The sequence below is a fragment of the Varanus komodoensis genome, unplaced genomic scaffold (assembly GCF_004798865.1).
Source record: "Varanus komodoensis strain SLA01 unplaced genomic scaffold, ASM479886v1 scaffold5, whole genome shotgun sequence".
NCBI lineage: Eukaryota > Metazoa > Chordata > Lepidosauria > Squamata > Varanidae > Varanus > Varanus komodoensis.
In genome coordinates, this window is record NW_025336087.1 from 15,425,974 (window position 1) to 15,452,568 (window position 26,595).

The 26,595-nt window shown below is 41.1% G+C and overlaps 1 protein-coding gene and 1 long non-coding RNA gene across 9 annotated transcripts in view; one reads left to right on the forward strand and one right to left on the reverse strand.

Annotated features, from left to right (window-relative positions):
* SSBP2 (single stranded DNA binding protein 2) overlaps positions 1 to 24,890 on the reverse strand; it is a 189,867-nt gene extending 164,977 nt beyond the window's left edge. For 3 of the 8 annotated variants that reach the window (XM_044446627.1, XM_044446622.1, XM_044446630.1), the window contains exon 1: positions 24,742 to 24,887. In XM_044446627.1, coding sequence (XP_044302562.1) covers positions 24,742 to 24,800 — 59 coding nt within the window. In that variant the 5' untranslated portion in view covers positions 24,801 to 24,887. Of the gene's footprint in view, positions 1 to 24,741 lie in introns of all 8 variants that reach the window. The other 5 variants (XM_044446623.1, XM_044446621.1, XM_044446625.1 and 2 more) reach the window with 5 other exon arrangements.
* On the forward strand, positions 12,644 to 13,940 carry LOC123031539. Its single transcript, XR_006416314.1, has 2 exons — positions 12,644 to 12,737; positions 12,828 to 13,940. It is a non-coding gene; the product is annotated as an uncharacterized LOC123031539 (long non-coding RNA).
* Positions 24,891 to 26,595: the final 1,705 nt, after the last annotated feature.

A 26,595-nucleotide genomic window follows, 5' to 3' on the forward strand; every position in this document is an offset into this window, starting at 1 on the left:
CACAGGGCAGAAGGATCTATGCAGGTGAACTTCACCTTTCCATCCTTCCACTCTGCATTTACAACAGAAGTAGGTTTTTGCCAGTCTACCATGCGGTATTTCAAGCAGGGAGGGAAAGAGCCTGGGGAGGCCTAAGGATAACTTGTATCCAACCTCCTCTCTTTTTCCTTGTCCTTCTTTGCCACCAGCTTGAAGATTGAGGAGGAGATTTTCAATTTGTAGCCCTGAGGTTGGAGCACTGACTCCAAATTCTGAAACGGAAATTCAGAATATTCCCAGGTTCCTCAGATATTATCTAGGGGGCCCAGAATTTCCCCCTTAATGGTCCATTTAAGATGTCAATCTGCCTTCCAGTTTTTTTGCTGTAGTTACAACAATTACATGCATTAAATATTCACTGTACTGTCAGTTTCTAAAACTTCCAAGTATATGAAATGTAGTGTCAAAAACAGAAGTGATCACTTAAAAAGGCCACCAGTGTTTGCAGTTAAGGTTCACAGTGACTTATCATGGTATTTTGAAGTAATTTAAATTACTCTAAGAACACTTCTGAAATTGTAGGGTATACTTTTATTTCATATATAAGCAGGATCTATGCAGCAATAAATCATCAAACATAGAGGGCTAATTTTGGATAGACACTATGTTACTTTCATGCACATATTTGGCTAATTTTTACATGAAAGAGAAATTACAATTACTGACTAGACATGAATTGTGAAAACTGTATTTATATCCATGATAGCTTGTTGTGTGCTCATTGTTATATGTTCACAAGTTGTACTGACTTATTTGCATTAGTTATAGTTTGGAAAATAAGCATATTTTTAAAGTATGACACTTTTGCATTCCTAGAACCATTTGCCTTCTATTTTTCTTCTTCACTAATCACAGGTTACTCCTGTTCGACCTCTCCCAAATACTGCTGTTCAGCATGGCTACAAAATGCATTAATTTCTCGTATGTGAAGCATCTATGCATCTTCCCTCAAGCTTGAAATTTTGTTGCAAAGACAAGGCATTTTCTTAATTTGTATTTGCTTCTTACCTTGCAAATACAAAAAGGGTTCAATTCAGACAATCACAGCTACTAGCATTGTTCTGATAATGTGTGCTCATGGAACAGTTTCTATGCTTCCAGACTACAGGCTTCGATCACATTCATGAATAAATCATGATTTGTTAGTTATTGGATGTTCATCAGTTCCTGCTCCCAAGCAACTCCTGTTTTGTTCATTGTATGCAACCTGCATCCTATCTTCCACAGTTTTCAAACAAAACAAAACGTATTTTGTTAAGTTTCACTTTTCATGGTTAGACAACATGGTGCCATCCAAAAATGTTTAACTACAAACCTCATCCTCCCCATATGTAACCCAAAACCTCTGGGTGGCATAAGATTACCTACCCTATGCACAAAGTGGAAAATAACTCACATGAGTGAAAGATATATTCTGTATTTGTAATGCCTCATTTGGATTTAACCTAGTATTGTGTACTTGCTTTTTAAAAATGCAGTATCATTCCCAGATAGCACAGTTGTGGTTGCCACACTTTACAAGAATTCTTGTTGGACTTATGTTTAAGTAATAGATTAGCAGAAGTATATACCTATGTATTTTGGAATACAGCCTACAGTACCCAGTGATGTAAAGATTATCCTGGTATCATTTGCATTGCATCAAGATGAACTTCATTCATTGTCTTAAGACATACACAGTTGCATAAAATTAATTCTAGATATCTCAATGAATTAGATTTTAACGAGGCCTTGCAAATCAACCTATTTTCCCTGTATTTTGTGTGTCTTTTAGATGTTTGCTTGCCTTTAAAAGAAAAGGTCTGACTATATTATTTCACTATATGCTATTTAAGATGCAGGTTGATAGTTACATATTAAGTAATTTTGTGAAGGCATGCGTTACAGGTGGTAACTGAATGCATATCTCAGCAGCCCTGCAAGTGCCACAATACGACAGTGATTGGCAGAGCTGCATTTACCACATACCAGAGGCAGTAGTGGTAGAACCTCTTCATGAAAGAAAAGGGGAGCAACAGAATTTGCTGCTCCTCCCACCCAAGGCTATGGCTTCAATGCATTTCATGGTTGGACCAGTCCTGTTAATACTAAATAACAAGTTGCTGTGTCTTCATATTCAGACTCCCAAAATGAAATAGGGGAAGGATGTAAAAATTAATGACATCAACATTAGGCTCTGCAGGTCATGTGAAAGATGGACTTTCAGGTAGCCCTAGTACTGCAGGGAACCGGAGGAAATATCTGATACTGTATTACTGGAAATGAATGCTAGTAAACTTGAGAACTAGACCTTCCTAGTACAAACTAAAAAACTAGCACAAATTAAAGCTTCAGAACTGGACAAGTCAACAGAGCTCCTTTCCAAGAACTGCCTTGTATTCCACTAACACATCTTTACTCCTGGCAAACTGCCAGCACTGGATACTGCCCCAGAAAAGGAAAAATGCTGGATTATCCATTTTGGAAATGTAAAATCCAAATGTTACTGAGACATCTTTCCATCCCCCCTTTTTACAATGGCTCCTTTTATTAATGCTTTACAAACTAGACAGTCTTTATATAAACCAAGCTGGAGATAATTTTAGATGCTGTGCTAGATAGAAGGTTGGCTGAAGCCAAACTGCACAGCTTTACCTAGCAGCTTTGAGAAGATGAAAAACATAAGGGCCCAACTTCCAGTATAGGGTCCCAGTATAAAATGGCTAATACATAATAATACCTACTTATTACTGGGAACAGGATGTTAAATATCTGTTAGAATTTAAGTTTCCTGAGAAAATAAAGTACTTCTATTCCCCAGTCTTTTTCAGCCCAAAACTGTATTACACCTTTAACTTGTTCATTCACTTTAAATAATCAAAACTATCAATGTGAAAACTGGGAATTCAGGTCAAACAGAAGCTTTATATATGTTTCTGGGACCTGCTATGGTTTAAAATGGTGACTCTTTGCTAGAAAATTAATGGGAACTTTAGGAAGCAGCAGAGATTCTCCCCCCAAAGGGACTGGGATAGTGAACATTAAAAGTGAATATAAACCCTTGAGTACTGTATATTCAGAACTTTTCCTATTCTAATTAATTTATTCTACACTGAAATTGATTCATTTTAATCAGTTCTTCAGGGTTGGGTGATGGGCAAAAGCTATGTGGAAGACTGAGGGTCAGAGTAGTGAGGGCAGCATATACTGAAATGCTGTTACTCTGACACATATACAATCGTCCAGGTATGTCCAATGAAAGCAGATCCCAGCCTGAACCCTAAACTTGTGTTTTTTCACATATTCCACCAATACAGGTAACTGAAGCTATGACTTCTCAGTCTTCTCAGTCTTCCTTATTAGGTGCTGTTATACTGAATAATCAAACTACTGAGAAACTATTGTTTACTATACTCTTCTAAACTAGATATATCAAGCACAATGGATTTCAACCATGTGGCATAACTTCCTAGTGAGATTCAGTTAGCAAAGGGGGACAAGTTTATCCATGATCTTTCTGCTTCTCAATTGGTTCAAAATTCAGTGCCAATATAACTCCTCCAATTAGTGAAATATAAGAGTGTTATGTGCTTCTTGACTCTCAATCACCATGCAAACTCAAAGTTATAAAGCCATTTGCCATAAGTATCTCTTACTTCCCTACTATCCCTTCCCCAGGCTGGTATAAAAATGACAGCATCTTTAGACTGATAGTCTTCTTGTGATGTGCACTTAACTTTAAAGTGAAAGCAACTAACTTGTGGAAAAAAGAATGTATATCAAATTCCCAAAGCAAGCCTTTAAACAGGTGTTAAGTGTTCCAGGTTTACATGAGACAAACCAACAAAAAGATGATATACCTTTCCCTCCCTTTTCAGACTATCAATGAATCTCAAGGATATACTTGGATTTCCATATATACTGATCATCAAATGAAGTCCAAAGAAACTGTTTCCAAGACATTTTTAAGTTAAATTTCATGCAGTGCATTTATAATAGCAGTTTTACTTTAACAAATTTTTCCTGCTCTCAAGGAAGAGCCAGTAAGTTTTAATAGTTCAGCTACAAGAGGAATATACTATAAATAGATGCTATTTTTAAAATGGTTGCTTTGGCTGGGAACAATGTCACCTATTGAGTTCATGCACATAGTGTACACTAGCTCCTACAGCAAAGGTGCATGCCATGCAGATGCTCCTGGCACCAGCAAAGCCCCCTGCTCTGTGCTGGAAGAGGCTTAGAATTCCATGCCTCTATCAGCATGGAGAAATGTGAAATGGGCAAGCAATGATAAGAGTAGATGTGGCCATGCCCACTGATATTCTTTCTGCCCGCAGAGAACCCACTGGGGGGAAACTTGTTCTCCTTACACCAATTTAAGCATGACCAGATCTCTAGAACTCTAGAACAGAAGATGAATGCAGAAAATATACTTCTTAGATGATAAGAGCCAAAGTAGCTTTACATGATTAGGCAAACCAGAGTGGGGTTAGAATAAGCAACCTGATGTGTACTAGCAATTTGACTATGCTTTAAGTGGAGCTCTGGGCACAGTCAAATCCACAATATAATTCCCTGAAAAATTTCAAGTTTTTTTTTAAAGGAATGCTGTGAGCCTATGTAATTTACCTTTTTTAAAAGAGTATCTCTGTGCTTTCTAGTTGGGAACAATATTCATTAGGAACCACACCAACTATCAAGTCGAGACATTTCCATTAAAAAAAAAATATGGAAACATTTTTCCTCCAACCAGTCTCCAGAATACATTGTGTAAACCATTTTGAGAGCATTATGCTAATCAAATGGCATATAAATGCTATAAATAAATAGATAAATAAATGCAGTGGTACATACAAATTCTCCAGTATGTTAAGATGCAGGACCATTCATAAGCATGTCCTACTGAAGTGGAAAAATAATTCATGCAAACAAAAAGAAAGTTGTAGCAAATATTATTAAACCATATTTAATTTAAATGAATATTAAACCATATTAAACCATATATATAGAAAGTGGTGAAAGTTGACCCAATAAGCAGAGTTGATCCAACAAATTGCAAATATATCCATCTGTCTTAAATCTGACTTTAAAAAAATAAAAAAATCTAATTCATCATTTCAGAAATATTAAGCTACTGTAATAAATTGAAGGAAAGTCCAACAATCTAATGGAAAAGAATGTGTTCAGTCCTTGCTGCAGTTCTGAACTTCTTCCCCATGGGACAGTATTGGTTAAGTCAGCATATATATTGAGATTGTTTTTTAAACCTTTTCTTTCTAACCTCTGAACCAAGATTAAGCGTTCATATTATTAAGAAGGGAGAACCCTTAGAACAGGTGTGAGGAATGTTCGACAGCCACATTTCCTTGGAGACTTAACCTCCCTGGCACTACACGCCACTGGTTGGCACAGCCAGAAGCAGCCTACACTCTCCTGATACACAGTGAGAATATGCATTAATTAACCATCTACATACATCCATTCACATACTCATCCACCCACAGGTTCACCTATTCTACTTTCTGCCCATGTCTGTCTTTCTCTTTCCTGTTCCTCCTCAACTGACAATTTCTTAGCATTGGCATTCCCTTGTCCAGCTGTGCCTCTAATAATAATCATACACATGCAAGGTGGATAAAAATCAATGATTTTTTAAAAATGGATTTTTATTTAAATCAGATTTTTTTAAAATCTAAATTGGTTTTTTTAAAAAAATATATGCTTTTGAGGAAAAATCTATCTAAAAATAGTTTTGTATTTAAGATATTGCCACACACTAGGCAATCAGGGTGGAGGGAGGTCATCACATACAATTATGGGAGCGTTAGCCCCTCCTCCTCTTATTCTGACCCTTCATCTGCTGTGTAGCAATTGGGTCCTTCTTTCCCCTAAGACTTTTAGTACAAACGGGCCTTTTTTCTGAACTTGACTCAAGTACTTTTGGGTGGGACTCCTAACCTTTCCTTACAAGCTGTTTCTCTGGGCAGTTACATCTTCACAGTTTTAGACAGTTCAGAATGAAACAAGTCCCCAGTGTCCTAGCTCCATGGTAGGTAGCTGTAAAGACTAGAAAAGATTTTACTAAAAGCATGAATATGGGTGAAGTGTAAGATAAAGCATGCCTTGAAAATTAAACACATTGTTTATCTTATACCATCTACTAATAATTCAGGATCAACTTATTTTCCTTTTTTCCCCTTTCCCATTTCCCTTTTCCCATTTCCAAATTCCTGCACATGAAGGTGAAGGAGCCTGATTAGCTTAACTAATGTTATTTAGTTCTAGCTTAAATAACGCTATTTGCTTTTGTAAAAAGCTGCTCGCTTGAAAGCTTGGTTAGCTCAGTTAACGCCATTTGCTTTCTGTACAACTGCTTGCTTTGGAGAAGAAAAAGGGTAGGCAAAAGAATGTTGATAAGGTAAGATAAGGGTAGTGTGAAGAAGACAGCTCCCTAGCAAGGCCTGGCACGCTGTGATCACGCTCCATCTGTGAAGAGATTGGATGGAGAGAGCCTCTTCCATGAGGACAGGCATGCAGTGGACATGCAGACCCCATAAGGTGACTGGATGAGGGAACAAGGGTGAGATTGTGTGAGAAACAGTAAGGAAGAAAGAAGCTATAAGAAGGATGAGTTGATGGAATGTGTTGTGTTGTTGCTTCCTGCCTGTGTACTGGGAAGCTAACACCTGGTTGCCCTTCTCAGCTGAATAAAGGAACCAAGTGAATCTCCACCTTGCTGAATCTTATTGGCATTTGGTTTAGGGGTCTGTAAGTCACCTGGCTAGCAGGGACATCAACATTTTCTGGCGCCCCACATGGGGCTCAAGGGCTGTGTTGCCCCGCCAGAGAAAGAGCCCCTCTTTCGGGGACTTGGCCTTCGGACGAACTACAGCTGGAAACCGCGGATGCCCCTCCGAGGCCTCAAAGCGCGCTCCAACATTCCTTTGGTTGGAAGGCCTGAGGGGGGTGGGGCTGCGGCAGACACCGGTCAGTTCAAGCCCAATGCCTTTGGAGATTCAATGAGGGATTCAATCTTCAGAACACCCTGGCGTGAGTAGATCTACTCTGGGAAATCTGGTTCCGGGGAAATAAAAGGGGGGAGGGTTGTGTGCATGTCTCATGGTATGCTCAATCTGGGGAATATCAGGTTCAGGTTCGGGACAGCCATTTGAACGAGGGGCGACAGGCCAGCCCTGACTCTAGATTTACTTTTAGAGGCAAGAAACTCGTTTGGCTGTCCCTGGAATGGGTAACCAGAACAGTTTGTTGGGGGGGGGGAATCCCCCATATACCCCCCCCCCCGCCCATGTGCTCTGGAAGTTTCAAGCTAACTTTTGTGTTCTCCCTTTCTTCTTGTCTTTTCCTTGTCAGAAACTGGGAACACTGTTTTAATGTCTTGCAAGTTTTCCAGCCTCTTCCATCTGCCTTACAGCCCTCCTAAGTAGGAAAAATTTCCTTCTTGTTAGATTAAATAATTGCATTTGAAATCCCGGTGGCGGGGGGATGCTGATGGGCAGATGAAAGATGGAGATATATATGTGTGTGTATACGGTTGAAAATTTGCTGGTAAAGTCTTGGAAATTTGAATGGTTGTGTTTAGCAATTAGCCTGCAGTAAAGATTTTTTTCAGGATTTTGTGTGTGCCATGTGAGAATGAGAGTGTGCATTTGACAGGAATTCCTTGATTCAAGGGGTGCTTGGTGTGAGTAAGAATTTAAAGAGTCTTAGTAAATGGTGATTGGGTACTTTTTCCAAAAAAAGGGGGGGGAGAAAAGTGTAACTTTTGGGGTAAAAAAAAGAAAAAAAAATACAAATGAACAAGAGAGGGATGGTCTTGCTAAGAGCACTCCCATTATTTAAAGAGACAGTAACTGCAGCCTCTTCTCTGGGTTTGGTCTGGCCAACTGAATTCAGAGGAATTTGTGCTGGAAAATTTGGATTTCTTGACTCTGTGGGCTTGGCTATTCCACAGAGCCAAGAAAAAGGGGGGATGCTCTGTCAAGAAGATATCACCAGTTTGTGAGTACTGCAGAAGCAGCACACACAAAGCCTCTGAGCACGTGCAGAGTTCAAAGCACTTTGGGAGGTTGGAGCAGCTCTATTTTCAGCCACAGATTGAGGGTGGGCTTTCATTAGTTCTCAAAAGAAATCTTGATGTCTAAATATATATAAAAGAGGTTCTATAACTGAGGCAAGGCATTTGAGGTTCTTTGAGTGTTCAAAGCTTGAATTGCCTCAGAGAAAAAATTCTGCCTGGGAAGGCGTGGGTTAAAACAAAGCCGCTTAATCATCCACAATGAGGAGGAGCTAGGGGAAGTTCTTTTAAGGAAGAAAAAAATGTTTTTATGAACACAAGCACTTGTGTTCATCTAAGTGCTCAAGCATTGATTATTTGTTGAAATGTATGTGAGTTCAGGTTTGTTTGTACTCACTATGGTTTGGTGCATTTTGTATCTATGTATGTGTCTGCACTGGACAAGTGTGGGGAGAGGATCAGGGCTCTGGGAGCAGAGTTTTAGAGGCACTGCAGGGACTGACAGGACTCCTACAGAGAGGGGCCGGTATCAGGGAAGATGGGAGAAAGGAGGCGGCTGGGGACTCCAAAGAAAGGAAGCAGTGGGAAGGAGTTGAGGTGCATGTACACTAATGCTAGGAGCAATAAGCAGGAAGAGCTTGAAGCTCTCCTGGGAATAGGAAGGTATGACCTGGTGGGAATCACAGAAACTTGGTGGGATGAAAGGCAAGACTGGAATGTGAACATAGAGGGGTATCCTCTTTTTAGAAAGGACAGGAAGAGAAAGACTAATAGAGAGGAGCTGATAGATGGAGTACAGATTAGGGGAGCTCTGGATGCGAGTCATGACTCCATCCTTTGCTTTGAGATCAGGGGACTGGGGACGTGCAGCAGGTCAAGCACTAGAAGCTGGGACTTCAAGAGGGCGAACTTTGGCCAACTGAAGGCCAAAGTCTCCTGGGATAGGTTACTGGAAGGTAAGCGAGTTGAAGAGGGGTGGATGGCACTGAAAAGGGAGGTTCTGGAGGCGCAAGCCTTGACGATACCTCTAGTGAGTAAGGTGGGGAGGTGGAGGAGAGCGCCACCATGGATGCGAAAGGAGGTGGTTAGAGGGATTAGATGAAAGAGGAACCTCCATAGGAAATGAGTACTGGGGCAAATAGACAAAAGGGTAGCAAAAGGGACATGGGGAATTACAGACCAGTTAGCCTTACGTCCATTGTAGAAAAAACAATGGAAAGGCTCATAATAGGGAGAGATCTAGTGATGCTAGGTAGGGAAGGGAGGCTGGCGACCACACAACACGGTTTCCGCAAAAACAGGTCCTGCCAGACAAACCTTGTGGAATTCTGTGACAAGGTTTCAAGATGGCTAGATGGAGGGGATGCAGTGGATGTGGTATACCTGGATTTCAGCAAGGCCTTTGACAAAGTGCCCCATGATATCCTGGTTGAGAAACTGAGGAGCAGGTACTCCAGATCCAAAAGGATTTGGACAGACTATGGAAGTGGGCAGGAAACAGGAAGTGGGCAGGAAACAACATGATGACGTTCAACATGGATTATGGCCCCTTTTGGGCAGGTACTTTGGCAATGGGAGAATTTGGGTCTGTGGAGTCCCTTCTGACTGCAGCAGAGGTGAAACCTTTTAGGCAGGAACTACAAGCTATTTTTGTTTGTCTGTCTGCTTGCTTGCATTTTGTTTTCTGGTGAAGAATTGAGTTTGATCTAACAGGCAGCTAGAGATGTTTGGAATAGAGAAAATCTCAACAGAGCAGGAGCTGCTCTGTGCTGGCTTCTAGAAGGGAGAGTTGGGAGTTATTAGAGTTATATGATCCAGGGAATCAAAGAGGCAGTACCTCAGTCCCTTAATGTACATAAGACTTTGTCTTTGGAATAAAAGAAATATGATACTCCATCTGAGTGGCTGGAGAGACTGAAGCAACAGATGCAAAAATAAAAAATTGGGCAACAGGATCCAGGAATCCAGCCCATCAGATAGATATTGCTGAAGTGTTTGCAGGGAAGGCAGGGGAGGATATTAGGTAGAACAGAAGTTGCAGAAGTTAGATGGAAGAGAGGCAAGGACGTTGGAAGATTTGTTGAGAGAGGAACAGAAAGTGTATGCAATGAGAGAGGATGAGGAGAAATTGAGTTTATGGCTCAGAGAATGGAATGCAATGGCATTAGAGGAAAGGTAGAAGATGAGGTCGAGGAAGAGGATTTCAGCCCGCACCTAAAGAGGGGCAAATGAGTGAAGGATTATGTGCAGGATGCTATTAATGTGGAAAGGTTGGGCACTTTAAATGAGAGTGCCCTGAGTGAGCTGAAGGGAGAGGAGAGGTTAATTTCTCTCATGAAGATGAACAATCATTAGGAAGGTCAGGGGTCTCCTCATAGGAGGACCCACTGGGAACCTTTGATAAATTTGGAAGTGGAACCATTTGGGAAAGACATGGTATTTATGGTAGGCTCTGGAGCTACCTGCTCCACAATGAATATGATTCCAGATGGAATGCAATTGGGAAAAAGGAGAATTGATGGCTCAAGGAGTGGGAGGTAATCTGGTAAAAGTGAAAACATTTGAACCTACTCAGGTAAAACATGAACATGGTGAAACCGTTGTGTGATTTTGTACTGGGGAAGCAAATTTGTAACTTGGCAGGGAGAGATCTCCTAGCCGGACTGGGATTTTTGGTAAAAGGTGTTGGAGGGGAGGTAGAGACGAAGCTAATAAGGAGGACCAATTCTGATTTATCTCTAAATCAGAGATAGATCAGAGCTGGTGCTTGGGAGGCCTGGAAGGAAAATTGAACACGTTGTGAAAAAAAAATGGGAGGGGGGAGGCATGATGCCTCTCCCTGCAGGAATTCATTAAATTGGACTCGAAAGTGAGCAGGCCATAACTTAACAGGAAAAAAAGGGCAGGACAGGTTTTGTCTGGGGTTGCATTTATCTTTTTGTGTGTGTTTAACAACTATTTGCTACCTCTGGGTTGTATAATTAAAAGAATCAGAATCCTAGTTTTTCCAGAGGATTCTGAAAAGGTGATAAGTTTGTTTCAAAGCACTAATTGGACTAATGCCAGAAGGGCAGAATATATTCGAATAAAACAAAACTCCAGGAACTAGGTTTCAGGTTCAATATTAAAAGATATTCTCTGAGGGTCAGGAACCCCCAGAAAATGGGATGGGTTTCATGGGAGGTGGTTGAGGTCCATCAGTGAAGAAGTTTGGACAACCACTTGTTGTGGATTATAGGAAGAGAGTTGGCGGAGATGGGGTCAGACTAGATGACCAGGGGAGGACTCCTTTCTGACTCACTTTGTTTCTATGTGGGAGAGGACCATCTCTGTAATAAGAAATTGTGAAAAACTGTGTTCTCATTGACAAGTCCATCCGAAAGCACATTTTTCTTCAGGTTAGGTAAGCAATACATTTGTGCAACACAAGTTCAGCAAAGGGTTTCTTTGTGTACATTTTAGCATTGACTGGATTGGTGTCAACAACCAAAAACATTTTTTTCCTGAGGCTGTGCTGAAGAGACTTAAAAAAAAAAAGACATAGACATTACATCTTGAGGTTTCTCTCCAAACTGATGTGGATCTCTCTGCCACTGCCTACAACTTCTCTACAGCCCTGGAAGGAAAAGCCAGCTGTGTCTAACCACCCTTGCTCAGGGAAGAAGGGAATTCACCCACCTTTCTCTCAGACATTGGTTAGGGACTTGCCTAGATGGACCAGAGACTTTAATGCTGTTCTTACTACAGTATATGAACCACCTTTTAATTGCCACTGAAGTCACAGACTTCACATCTGCTGGATTTCATTGGGTCACCACACATAAGATGCAAACCACACAAAAATGACTAGCTGGCCAGTACTACTCCTTCTCCGAGCCCAGAGTGGCCATGCTGGCTGTCCAGCAAGGTCAAAGCAGTCATGCCTATTTGACTGACTGACTGCAGTGTGTGAAGCTGTGGCCACTAGCTGGTTGCTGCCTATGGCTTGCCATGGCACAAGGGAAGGGGGACTGTTGCTTACGTCAGCCGGCTCACCTGAGACCGGACTGCCTGAAGACCATTGATGCCGAGGGAGGACCACGCCTAGGTGCCCCTCGTTACACAGCAGTGAGATCGGTGGGACTGCCTACATGGGAATGTTGCACCAGGCTGAGGAAAGTTCCAAAAACCACAAGGAGACAGAAGGACCATGGAGCCTGTGGAGAACCTGAAGTTCTTGTTCAAACACCAACCCTGCAAGGGAGGACCAGTGGCGTAACAGACCAGGACAAGAAGCAGCTGACATCAGGGTCAGCCAAGGGCTCATAACTGGAGGGGGCAACAAAGAAGAGCCCCAAAGAAATGCAGCCTATCAGGGACTAGGATCGGGTTCTGGCTTGAAGACTTAGACCAAGAGACTAGCATTTGCCTAATGCTAAGTAGCCTAGATGATAATGCTGAAGGAAAAAGGGGGAGTTTCTTGAAGTTATTATTTTGGCTGTCTCTCTGTACTACTGTTAATTTTGTTACTCCCTTCTATACCATTTGTCCTTGTAGGAAGGAAACAGTGGATTTCCTAATTTCTCTGTTTTCCCTGCCTCGTTGTGTAATAGAATGTTTATGCTTTAGTAGCACTGATGAAAACCCAGCATGGATTTCTTACACCTGGAACATGTTATATGTCTGGATTCACACCAAGGACCAGGTAAAACAGACATGCAGGTTACAGGAGGGCAGGCACATGCTGTCCCAGATCAGCTAAAGGAAAAGGAAAGAAATCATATGTGTTCCACAGGTCCCTAGGGAAAACAAGTTCCATGTGAAGCCACTACAGGTAAGGACCACTGAAAGCACTCTACCAGTTGGGGTGATGATGGTGGACTAGCAACATCCTTACAGCCAATTGGCACATGCTGGAATAGGTTCCCTGTGTGTGTGAGAGAGAGAATTTGGTGCAGTAGCTAGCATGCAGTTTTGTTTCTGCTAAACTGGAAAGGCCGTAGCCTGCAGTTGAATGGGCAGCCACATGTGGATACTGACTGCTATGCATTATTCACACGAATGGGGCTAGTAAGTGCTACTTGGTACAGCTTGGAATCTTTGGAGGGCTGTTCCGAGATTGGAAACGAGTTCTGTTTATGCTGATGTGTGCCTTTGGTGGGCTTATGCTCCTTCCTTGCTTAATTCCCATAATTCAGTCTATAGTAACTTGCACCATTGAAGGTATGATGGTGGTCACAACCAACCCAAAGAAACCTGATGCCCTGGCAAAAACCCTGGCACTCAGATCTGTCCCAAGGGAATGTTCTTCCTTGCTTCAATGACAACCCATGGAGGCCACCTCCAGGGTTGCATATATGAAAAGGGAGGAAATGAAGGAGCCTGATTAGCTTAACTAATGTTATTTAGTTCTAGCTTAACTAACGCTATTTGCTTTTGTAAAAAGCTGCTTGCTTGAAAGCTTGGTTAGCTCAGTTAACGCCATTTGCTTTCTGTATAACTGCTTGCTTTGGAGAAGAAAAAGGGTAGGCAAAAGAATGTTAGGCAAAAGAATGTTGATAAGGTAAGATAAGGGTATTGTGAAGAAGACGACTCCCTACGCAAGGCCTGGCACGCTGTGATCACACTCGGTCTGTGAAGGGATTGGATGGAGCGATCCTCTTCCACGAGGACAGGCATGCAGTGGACATGCAGACCCCGTAAGGGGATTGGGCAAAGGGTCAGGCAGACCCTGGGAGGTGACTGGATGAGGGAACAATGGGGGTGAGATTGTGTGAGAAACAGTAAGGAAGAAAGAAGCTATAAGAAGGATGAGTTGATGGAATGTGTTGTGTTGTTGCTTCCTGCCTGTGTACTGGGAAGCTGACACCTGGTTGCCCTTCTCAGCTGAATAAAGGAACCAAATGAATCTCCGCCTTGCTGAACCTTATTGGCATTTGGTTTAGGGATCTGTAAGTCACCTGGCTAGCAGGGACATCAACAAAGGCTTAGATCCATTGATATAATTATATTAATAGATCTTAGTCCACAGGCAGATCAATGTAATCTCAAATATGCCTGTATTTTCCCATGTGGATCTTAAAGACTAAATTGGTTGATGTGTCACAAGCTTGTAAATGAACTTTAATGAGCTAAACCAAAACCACACTTTAACTATCTCAGGTACAGCTGAACTAAAACAACATGTAATGCTATGTTCCCTACTGACATTTTAAATGTTAACATTAGGGGAAACAAGATTGAGATAGTGAGGTTTGGTGAGAATAAAGCAGTCATCGCTAGGATGGAAAATAGCATAAATATTATGAAAGCAAGAATGGAGATAAAATTTAAACTAGTTTAAGTGACTCACGAATCACAGCTTAAATGTAAAGAATAATCATGCTAGCACAAATCTATAACCTGTAATTCATACTGTGAAGCACACTCAGTTCATTATAGTAAGACAATTCGCTGTTTAGAGGAGCTTTTAAGCAAAATTAATTTGATGGATAAAGCAGCTACAAAAAATGAGGTCACTTCAAAATAGAACTGCAAAATAGGGAGAAGCAGTTCTCTCTTCACTGTTACACACAGAACACAGGTATCTCGAAAATAGGTATCACTGCCATTTTAGGCAAACAAATTATTTCATCCACACATGAGAAATTTGTAAAGCAATACTAGTTCCAGATTTCTCCAACCATAAACCCAAGGAAATTTAGTTAAAAAAATATAACCAACTATTTACATAAATGATTCTGTTATTTTTGGCTGACACCAGGAACACAGAATCTATTACAGCCATGCTATTTTGACTGTAGTGACTTTAACTCTGAACTTTTCACCATAACAACACAGTACAAGAAAATGGCTTCTTCATTCAGTATTAATGGCACTATGTTTTCACACAACATTTAAGAGCACTTCAAGCTTATACTAGTGCACATGTGAACATTGGTAATGTAGGATTAACTACTAGAAACCCAGTTTTGATTTGTATTCCTACTCCTACTAACAGTTGAATTGCAGTTACGAGAAATGAAAGCAAAAACACCACAGCAATGTGCCCTAGAACTTCACAGAATAAGAAACTGGTAATATAGAGATATTGTTGTTGGTATAGCAATCCTTATTAACAACATACAGCATTACCCTTAGTGCACAGAACCACAATCTGTCACATAATAGTTAATTTTATATGTTGATACGTGTTTCAATCTGCATTTAATTTTACATTGACTTATTCATTTTGTTTCATTTTGCTTGCATTTTTCATTTACTGGCTATAGAACCCAAATTCTTCATCAACATTCCAAAATATTTCAAATTATTTTCTATTTTTTCTAAGAATTGTTTCCTAACCTTTACAGCCCAGATAGAAGTAAGTTTTTATTCATATGCAACTCCTGTTGGTTTCAATGGGGCTTTTAAAAAAAATCTTGCTTAGGCTTTTTTTTTTAATAAATGTATTCCCAAGTACTGTAGTTAATGTTAACTGTTCCTTATTACTATTAACCAGTTATTTATAAGGAAAGTGTATCTTATTGTTGGCTGCCTTATTTTAAATATATTAGAATTGCAATTCAAACTAGCACTTAGTTCCCAAGTACAGGCATAATCTTGAGAAACAGTTACAAATAACAAACAGTTGTCATAATTCATTGCTCCTAATTTACAAAAGTGAATTTCCCCACAAAGAGTTTTGCTTATAAAAAGGATGGCTTTTTCTTTTTTGTGAATCATAGTCTCCCTACAGTATGTACAGATCACTTCCAAACTTAGAAGTACCTGTATACAGAGGAGTGTGGGTGTTATCAGAATCTCACAAAGCTTGGAAACACACAAAGCTTGGAAACATGATTCTTGTTTATAGATAACCAAATATTTTATCTTCTATATCTAATATCAAGCAAAGACAAGGAGTTCCATATAGAAAAGAAAATTAAATCGTAATGAAGGCTTTATAATAAAGAGAGCTAATAGTGATTGTACAGTTTATATTCACTACAAAATAGCAGTGGTTAAGTCTATTGTCCCTGTTGTTTGACCAGGATTGCTATACCAACAACAATATATATGATTAAACAGCAATTACACTACATCAATAAGAAAATTGTGTTTGTCATGTAGCCAAATACTTGAGTAATCTGACTTCTCAACTCCAGAAAAGCTCAGAACCTCAATCTTTGTGCTGTGTTCTATCAATTCAATGATATGGGGTTGTTCACATGTAACACAAATGGTTACTCTGCAGTAATCATTCTTACCTTGTATCCTGTGTCCACACTTTCGTGAACTACTCATAAGTAATCTCCACACACCTCCATCTTCCCCCCAAATGGCGATATGCATTCCATCAGCCCTCATGGCTGGGAACCGATCCCAGTGTGCACCGCTCCTGCCTGCATCATCTGTCTTTCCCCCAGTGGTCCACCTGCTCCTCTGGGTGCATTCTCAGCCGGCCTTCACTCCCCCCGACCCCCACAAAGCCCTACTCATTTAAAAAAAAACCCATGGTCACTGCTCCCTGTCCTGCATCCTGGCGTACATTCCCTGATGCCCAGCTGCACCACCGCCACATGGCCAGTTGCCCACCTCACACATGTGCCATTCTGCCCCCTTCCCATTTACTGTCATGCCAGCCTCATGAGACACATGCACATGAGGTAGATGCCAGCCTTGCAAAACACACACATGCCTCCTCAGGCTGCCATGACAGCAAGTGGTAAGGGGGCTGAGTGGCATGTAAGACTGATGATCAGTCAGGCAACGCACAAGATGGACAGTCAGCCAGCTAGCATGCATGGTGCTGGCAAGGCAGCCAGGCACTGAGTAGTGTGTGCTGGGAGAGAGGAAAGGGAATGCAGCGGCAGCCCATCAGTGCCCTGTCTGCTGGCAACTCAGCTGTTGCGAGGGGAACAGGACAGTGGAAAATGGTGGCTGGAGTTGCCACTGTAGCTGCTCTTGCCACCATACTTGCTGGAAGGGGAAACCACAGGAAAATATTATGACTGGCTTCACACATATGCTGAAATGTGGAAAACGTATTTAAAATGGTTGGTTCTCCACAGTGTTTCACAGTAACCAAATGTGCCATGTTTCACCATGCTTCTGATATCCACACATAACATTTCTGTTATGTTTTGCGGCAACAAGTCCACACAGATACAGAGTCTATATGTGTAATGCACAAAAAGCACAAAGAAGAACAAGCCATTCCTGCCATGGCTTGCCATTCTGTGGGAATATAGTCATAGCGTATATACTACACATTGCTACATATGTTGCAAGACTATATGGAGGCCTGTTTCATACTCTGAACACTGTTTATAGGAAGCTCTAATGGGTTAAAAGATACTTTCATCCACAATACATTCAGAATTAGCGCAGCTATACAACAAACGTCTGGCACATATTGATAGTATAAAAATGAAATGTTAAATGTAGAGCTGCCTTTGAGGATTTCTCAAAAATTCAATTAGTTCAGCACACAGCCTCAGACAGGTCACTTTAGAAATGGCTTCACTGGATCCTGGTCTGTTTCCAAGATCAAGATTGCTAGTATATAATTTGAAAGGTTATTTACAATTTAGGTCCTGGGTACTAGAAAAACCACCTTTTTCCATACATACTTGCCCAAGCAGCCAGATATTAACCAAAATCCTTCCTGCAAATGTCCCACTCTTTAGAATAAGGTGGATGGTAACCATGTGAAGGGTCTTCTCAGCTGTCACTAATCATGGAATGTGGCACTTACCTGTGTGTTTTTGGTGTCAAAAACATTTGTATTTTCTCAGGTCTTTTAAAACAATTTAGGTTGCTTTACCCAGTGTTCTGATGTTGCTTTTTATTTTGATGCTGCTAGTCTTTTTATTTTGTCTTACGTATGCGTTTAAATTTACAGTAATAGCTATCTCGTTTGTTTTTAAATACTGAAGATGCAAGTTAGAAGTGATGTAAATTTAAAATCATACATAAGACAACAAAGAGCAAATGAAAACATGCCAGAAGGATGCTGGATCCTTTGGCTGTCCCATCAATCTTTTTCTCATATGTTGTACTAATTTTCTCTAACTTAAAAAAAAGCAGAAGTCATGAAGTTGCATCAGAGAGAGATGGGATGCAAAGATTGTTCAATTCACTCACCTGAGATACAACTCCAGTTAGCTTTTCCTTTCTCGGAACATGTTTATTCCAGTTGATTGTTATAAGAATGTGTTACCTGTTTTCCTCTTTACTCATCATTACTTTTGTCCGTGCATGCGTGTTTTGAGATTGTGGGTCTGAACACAGGATCAATCTTGTTACTGATCTCATGTAAGTCACAGTCAAAGCATTTTTAGCTCAAAAGAGCAGCAATAAAAATAAAATTAGGTATAAGCTGGGGACATTCCAAATATTTTGAAATAAGTTCTACAGAGTGAATATTAAAATAAGAAGGAATAAACTGCTAGAAAGTTAGCAAAATCTGTTTTTGTGAATTAAGTTGCCTTCAGTTCTTGTTTCTAAAAGTTAATATTTATAACCAATTGACATATGGCACCAGTCTTCTCCTGCCATAATAGTATAGGCACTTGACCCTAGTAAACCTAAATCGCATGTTCCACAAATGTGCAAGTACTACTTGTTCCTAGCTGGGGTGTTTTGCAACTGTTCTGACTAATCTGGCAGCACTGTAGCATCCAACTGACATGCACACCTTACCTGTGTTGTGGCAAGTAGAAGAGTTACTCTATTGTCACAGTATGCTTGTTCTATGGATTATGCCTATTCTATGAGAATTCACTGAACTGAGCTGTCCTAAAAGAAACATGACTTTTTGATGCTGATTCTAGTGAGCTGAAGACTTGGGTTTTCTTTTATATTGATTTTAAACCCAGCTCTCTCTTGTATGAATTTGAAGATGCACTGTGTTCTCTGAGGAAATATTCAGAGCCAAACTACACATTTCTCTTTTAAAAGACAATAATTAAAAGAGAGGAGAGTGAAAGAAACCCCTGAAGTTCAAAACAGCCTGTTACTCACAGCAAAACTGCAAAATTTAAATTCTCCAGGCAGGGAGTATGCCATTGTGTTGTGTTGCAACTAAATAAGTATTTAGCAGTAGAAGGAATATATCTGAGTCATTTTTAAAAGAAAGCTTTTCTGTTAAAACTCTTCCTTTCCTAGAAGCTATATTTATACAAGTAAGAAAAAAACTCCCTTTGCTCTACACCGGAAGAACAGGCATTTCCAAAACAGCTCATATTACAGAAATCATATGCATGCCATGAAGGTTCATTTATCAGAACGAGCAAGTTCCACTACCTCTTTCATCTTCTAAAGCCACGTCCTTTTGTCATAAAACATCAAGACAAAGTCACTTCAACTTTAGGGGAAAGTATCCATCTGACTCCACTCTTATTTTGTTTTACCTATTTAAAACTTTTCAACTTTATTTTTCCCATCTTTGGGGCTCAAGGCAGTTTATATAAAGACATTTATATAAGGATAATAAAAGCCAACATTTAGGTACTGTCAAACAGAACCAGAATTTTAGATAACTTAAAGTAATGGATGAATTTTTGTCTCATCTCTGTTGGCACCCTTTGGATGTATGTATCCAATCAGCAAGCAGTGAGATGCATGATGCTTGTGAGATGCATGACACAAAATCCAGACTCACACTGGTCATTTCCTCATATATATGCTAGATTAACCAAATAAGTCTTGAATTAACCATGGTTCTCCACTGCATCCAAACCAGAAAACAATTATTACCAAAATCAGAACAGGACTCCAGACTTGTGGTTTAGCAGCAGCTCATGCTAACTATAATTTCCAGGTTTGGTAACTATGATTAATACTTAATGTGTTCATTACAGTGCACTGTGAAAAAAGAAAGGAAGGAGAGACACAAAAGCAAGGTGTGCAAGGAGAACACTTATGTGTATCCTAGAGAAAAAGCCTATAGTCCCTGAGTAAGTATCTGAGGGACCATAGGATGGTTTGGGAAATATCTGCGGCTGGCAACAGTGAAGTCTAAGACATGACCCCAGACCACTGCACCTCACAACTTGCCTGGAAAAAATGTGCTGGCTACTTCTCTGATGTTTGAAAAGCATCTTCAGGAGGAGGGTGTACTCATGAGTGGGGAGAGGAAGAGGCTGGAAAAACCAGGATATGAGTTATCCCGAACTTCCTCCAGGCTCATTCCCTGCCCTTATAAAATGCCCTTGCTGAATGGACTTGTTTAATGGAAATACAGGACAGGGAAGTAAAGATCATCTCGGCCACCCTTCCAACCCTGCAAGCTTCAGTCCAGCAGAACACAGGAATTTTGGAAGCTTACTGAGTTCAGAGAATTTCAAGCATAATCTATAAGACTGAGACTTTCATTTATTAATCCAAGTAATGTTTGGCCAGAGATGTCCTATATACTCTTTCTAGCAGGAATATTCACTTGATTAGTATCATAGCGTCTTCCAAAGACCTCCTACTTTGGGACAAGTATGGCAGTTCACTGAAATAGTTTAAATCTTCTGCAATGATTTCAGAAGGTTTCAGAAAACTTGTCAACAATTGTAATATGTGCAGGTTCTACAGTCTCATAAAAATTAACCCACCTTTAACATCCTTGAGAGAGTCACAAATTACGACCAAAGTAGTATGAAAGGAGATTGAGTTTAGAGGAATGTCCACAGCACTTACAACGATGGTCCTAATCATAAATGTAGATCTTTTACCATATATATACATTTATATATGCACTTACTGTTTTGCAAAATGAATATACAAGTAGTCATAGGAGAACTACTATACTAAGTATAAGAAACTGCTTGCCTATGTAACAGAACACTCATATAGTGTCCTTATAACCACCTCTTCCTAGAATCAGTAAAGGAACTATGTTTTCTCATCTACTCCAACAAAATGTTCAAGGATTGGTTAATATATGCACCAATATTTTCAACCTAGAAACCCAATATTTAGACTGCAATATTTAGATTGTAGTTCTGTGCCCACTTACCAGGGGGTAAGTCTCACTCAGCTCAATTGGACTTACTACAAATAAACATGTATAGTGTTTTGCTGTCACTTGCATTAATATACTTATTTTCTGGAATAGTAAATGCCAACACCCCTCTAAAATGAACTCCGAACATCTAAGTAGATGGCCAGACATTATTTTTCAAATATAAAAACATATGCACTGCTGCCCATGGGCACACAAGCCTTCACCATCAACAGGTTTATACTGTCAGGATACACTGTTGGACAGAATGCTCCTATTATGGAACGCTTTTTGTGTATTTAAAGGTTAGATTAACAAATAGTTATATTACTCTTCTGAAGATGAACCAGAGTGATTTTCAAATACATTTGCCCTTTGGTACAATGAAGCTAATATACAACATTCTGCAAATAACTGCAAGATGATTTCTAGCAATCAAAGATCCATGCTGCAATCCTAAGCGTAATTGTTTGACAGTAATTTCCTTTAAAACAGATTTACTTTGGAGTAAATGTTCCTTTAATTGCACTTCTGGTCCTTGTGATACTGGATCTACTTAAGCATACATAGCCCAAGTAGGTCAGTAGACATTAAGCATACACAACTGGACTGTCTCCAAGTTTGGTGTGTTTTAATATTTATATTATATGGACATTTAAATTCATCATATGTAGCCACAATAAAATCATACAGCAAAATAAATAAATACACTTAATTGTTTCTATACAAAATATTTCTTGTTTGGGGCAATTTTCAACCTCTAGCTTTGCTTGTGGTGGTTCAGGCAATCACTGTTTTGTAAAAAGCTAAAAAAGAAGCTTCTTCTCTTCCCTCAATTGTACTCATTTTGAAATGACGACAACTGCTCTTAACAAAACCATATCCCTAGGGTGAGAATTGTACTGAGGTGGAAAAGTACTAAGAAAATAATGTTGAGACATCCTATAGATTTATTGAAACAAAAGTATATGGTGACAAGAGAACAACTTGATTTACAGGCAATAAATATAATTATTTTACATAAGTATATAGCATTGCCTATACAATGATATCTAGCAAAACCAAGCATCTATCCTCTGACTGCCCCTCCTTCTAAACAATGCTCCTGATCCAGCACAAGTCCACTGACTGATTGGATCACAAAATCTTTTGGTTTGTTTCATAATATTGCATAGATCAAGCAAACTGTAGATTTGCTGCAAACTATAATGAATGGAGAGTTGAATGTATTTAGATCAAATAGCACCATCTAGCAGTTCCCCTAACTTCACTTCAAAAGATACTTATTACTTGGTGCCAGTTCAGTGTAGCTAGTTCACCTTCAAAAGCAAAAAAATATCCATATAGCTTCTTATCCTACTAACATGCCTTTGCTCAGAATATATACAGAAGAATATGTAAAGTGCTAGAACATTTCAGACCTGGACACATTCTAAGAATCTCCAACACAGCTATGGACTTACAGTACTACCAAAGCCCACCCACACCATTTTTGGTCCCATACACAGCATTCTGCAACTGAAGTTTGAACTGACAAAGCTTGCTACACATCAATTCCAACTCAAAATCCAGCTGCATAACTTTGCCTAAGAAATTTAAGTCTGTTTTGCTTAAAATAAGACAGTAAACTGTTTTTAAAACACTTTGCTTTACTTGGTTCACCAATTTACATTCTGAACATTCATCAATTTCTTTCAAATTTTAGTCACACTAATAGTATTTTTGTGTCTCTTCTGATACACAACGTTAGAGATATGAAGATCAAATATCTGCCAAAGATTTAAGCCTCTGGCAGGCTTCTTTGTCTTTGGAATCAGGAAGTAACTCTCTTCTTCAAAATGCTGCAGCAAGGAAAACCTTTAGGTAAAAGGTTCAGTGCAAACTGCCTCAAGGGAAACGTCTCAATCATGCTTAGCCCATTTGTTCTCATGTTGAGTAAAACTCCAAAGTGATGTAGAATGACATTTTAAGAAACTATATATACCAAAAACTTTTCTGGCTGGAAGTCCCTGACCTCAGGCATTTTACCCTAATCCTGTGAGTGAACTGATAAACTCCTTAGGTGGGAAAAGGTACATAATAAATGGTTTCTGTCTCAGCAGTTTGCATCCTATTAGAAACAGATCATTCCTTTTTCATAGCCATTCCCTTCTGTGTTCTACTCCTTTCAATGAGGAAAATGGAAGTTGCTACCTGTACAAGTTAGTTGTAGTTACAACTTCAAAACCTCAACTTTAAATCACAAATAAATGCAACAGCTTCAAGAAATCACCCTCTGCATTTTTGCTCACATTTGTTAACACTGCTAACCAGGAAAATCACTTTGTCCAATTCTTTGTAAAAAGTCACAAGCATGGGAAAGAGCATAAAAATGTATAATACTGTCTACTATTTTGTATTTTGGGTTTACAAGTCTCTATGTACTTAATTTTTAAAAGTTTTTGTATTTCAATAACAAGGGAATTAAGGGTATGTGCCATTCCTTCATCAAAATATGAACAGGCTTAAAACGCACTAACACCCATTTACTATTTACCCTCAACGTGCCCCATCCCCAAACAGGAACAACACTCAGTTGCTCTCCAGGCCCTGGGTCTACCCCTTTCCTTCCACACACAACCAGATTCCATCTTTCCCTTAAGAGCATGCCCTAATCTAGCAATCATTTGCACACACAAGATTTTAAAAACAGACTGCAGACTATTTCGGGTGCAAACCCCTGCATGTTTAGACAGAAAAGAAGTCCTACACCTCCCAGCATTCCTCAGCCAACTATGCTAACTGGGGAATGCTGGGAGTTGTAGGACTTTTTTTCCTGTCTAAACACGTACAAGATTGTGCCTTAGTTTTCTTCTTTAGATGCAGTACACTAGCCGTCTGCTCCCAGCCTAAACCAGGATGTGCCAAGACGAACAGTTCAAGGATCTATGAAAGAAGGATGGGGAAAAGAGAGAGAAATATTCGGTCCTGATTAAAAAAAAAAAAAAACGCGGGGAAGGGTGGAGGGAGTTGAGTGTCACGGAGTTTACAGGCAAAGCAAGGAGGCTTCTGTTTCTCTCTCTCTCCAGCGGAAGCTTCACACCAGCACACAGTCCAGACTCTTTTGTTACCAAAGTTACTCCAACACCATCTTCTTACCCATCCCCCCAAACCGGCACCATGACCCTTGGAGATGGGGAAGGAGGGGGCGGTCAGAAAGAAAACAAAACACAGGGAAAGGCTCTCGAGCCTAAACTCTAATCCTACCCTAAGCCTCCCAAGGAGTGAGGCACCATACAGTCTGCTTGAACCACTTTCTTCTCACAGATCGAGCTACAATCATCCGTTGCCGTCCAGGGCATGTGAGAGGCTCAAGCACGTCCTGTCTTGTCCTGTCCCCATGCGACGCGGAAGGAGCGCCCTACAACCCAGCCCCACCCCCCTCAGAGGGGACTCGCTACCCCCCGCCTGAACAAGAGGGTCTCGCGTACTTTTGCCATACACATGCGTGCGCGCGTGCGCGCGCTCCCGCGCGCACCCGCACACACCCTCCTGCCTACACCCCGACTTGTGGCGTCCCCCCTTCGCCGCTGCCGCCACCTCGTCGTTTTCCTTTTTCCCGCGCCGGGGCTGTGCTCCCCGAGCTCAAGCGAGACCCCCCTCCGCCACAAGCGGTAAAGTTACTTTGTGCGGGGCGTATGCGCGCCCACCTCCCCGCCCAGTCGGGCTGTGCGGTCCGGCGGGCTGTACTCACTTCTCCCTGGCCTGGCTGTCGGACGGGACGCTGCTGTTGCTCTTGCCTTTGCCGTACATGCCTGCAGAGAGCTCCGACTGTCACGCACCTGTCAACCCATCACAGCCTCCCTAGGAACAGCCCAGTCACCATGGAGACGCCGCCACACACACACGCCATTGGCCCGCTGCGCGCTTGGACACACCTCCCTCGCCATGACTGACAGGCAGAGACCAGGACAGGCTGCTCTCTCCTCCTCTCCGCTGGCTCCCTCCCCCCACCAGCCTCCGGCTCCTCCTCCCCCTCCCGCTCTCCCTTCCCCGGCGCAAGGGGGAATTAGAAACGGTTCTAGAAGGATTTTAAACAACTGGCTGTTCCGCACACTTGCCTTGCCGCCCTCCGCCGCAGCCAGAGACGGAGACTGCTGAGGAGAGACGGAAACTGCGGACTGGACTCCAAAGCCACCACAAGGCAGGGCGACTCAGGTTTTTTAATTCCTCATTGCGCGGGTTGCTTTGCCCTCTTCACCGTTCACCCCGCAACCCGCTTAGCTAGCAGGATCCTCCTTTCCACAGTCTCTCCCCCTCTCCGTTTAGTCAGAAAAGAAAGCAGCCTCCCGTAACTGCTAAACTAGTCTCAGCTTCTTTGCTTATCAACAGCTCGTGAACTCCCACCGCAACATCCTCGCTCACGACACACACAAACGCAGAGAGCGACTCAGAGGTACACAGAACCTCTCAAGTCCCACTCCGTAAGTCAAGCAGCACAAACACCCTGCTCCACATTCGATTGCAAAGGTTGCCCCAGGCTGCTCTTTCCGACGCAGTCGCTAGAATCAGCACAGTTTACTTCAAGCACCAACTTCCACACAACCAGCCACACATACTTGTCAACCTGCCAGAATTGTCAGGAGCTGTATGTTCCCTCAGCCCCTGTCCCTGAACTACCATAGTACCACAAGCACTGTCAGGGCTTCATCGCAGTCAACAGTTTTACCACCCTAGTGGATCTGATAGTTCTTAAAAAAAAAAACAAAAACCAGATTAAACTAAACAACTCTCTGAGCACATCTCACATTCTGGAATAGTATTGCATCATAAGTATTTTGGATTCCAGTCAGTTCTTACTTTATCAAGACCCAACTTCACCAGGGGTGCTTCCAGATGAGGCTTTTGTTATGAAATCGCCTTGCTTTGTTCATGGAATTTTCTGGGGTCCAGCTTATGTCACCTTGCATTGTAACCCTCAGGTATTTTCCCACCAGTTCTTCCACCTTTTTTCTTAACACAGAAAATCTAATAAAGAGGGGAAGACAGAGTAACTGCACAATGCTTTTGACTAGTAACAGTAAGATCCATCTGCCCCTAAGTCACCTGCATGGAATTTGGATGGTCCAGACCATCCAAATTCCAGATGTAAATAGAGCCCACATCAGTTGATCGTTGCGTAAATGAGTATATCTTGGGTCACAGACCTTCCTAGACCAATGTTATTTTAACAGAGCTAATCTATACAGCAAAATTTTCATATTCCATATCCACTACAGAATACATCATGGAGTTTCAGAACATTCTAGTGACATACTTCTGGGAAATCCCAAATCCAAAGCACAGATTGTCATGTACTGATTCTGGGAGCCCGCAATGCAAAGAAATGTCACATTTGTCTTTGCTGACAACAACAAAGCTGGGCTTAAGGCATCACAGAACCAACATTTAGGGCACAGAGGTTTCTGGACCTTCACATGACACTTGTTATATAATAAGATATGTTTAGTGTAATTGTAGACTGTGCCAATTTCCAGACAAGTTGTGGACCACCTAACAACTTCTTGTAGTTGGAATTCTGGGGAACTGCTGGAATAGAAGAACTTTG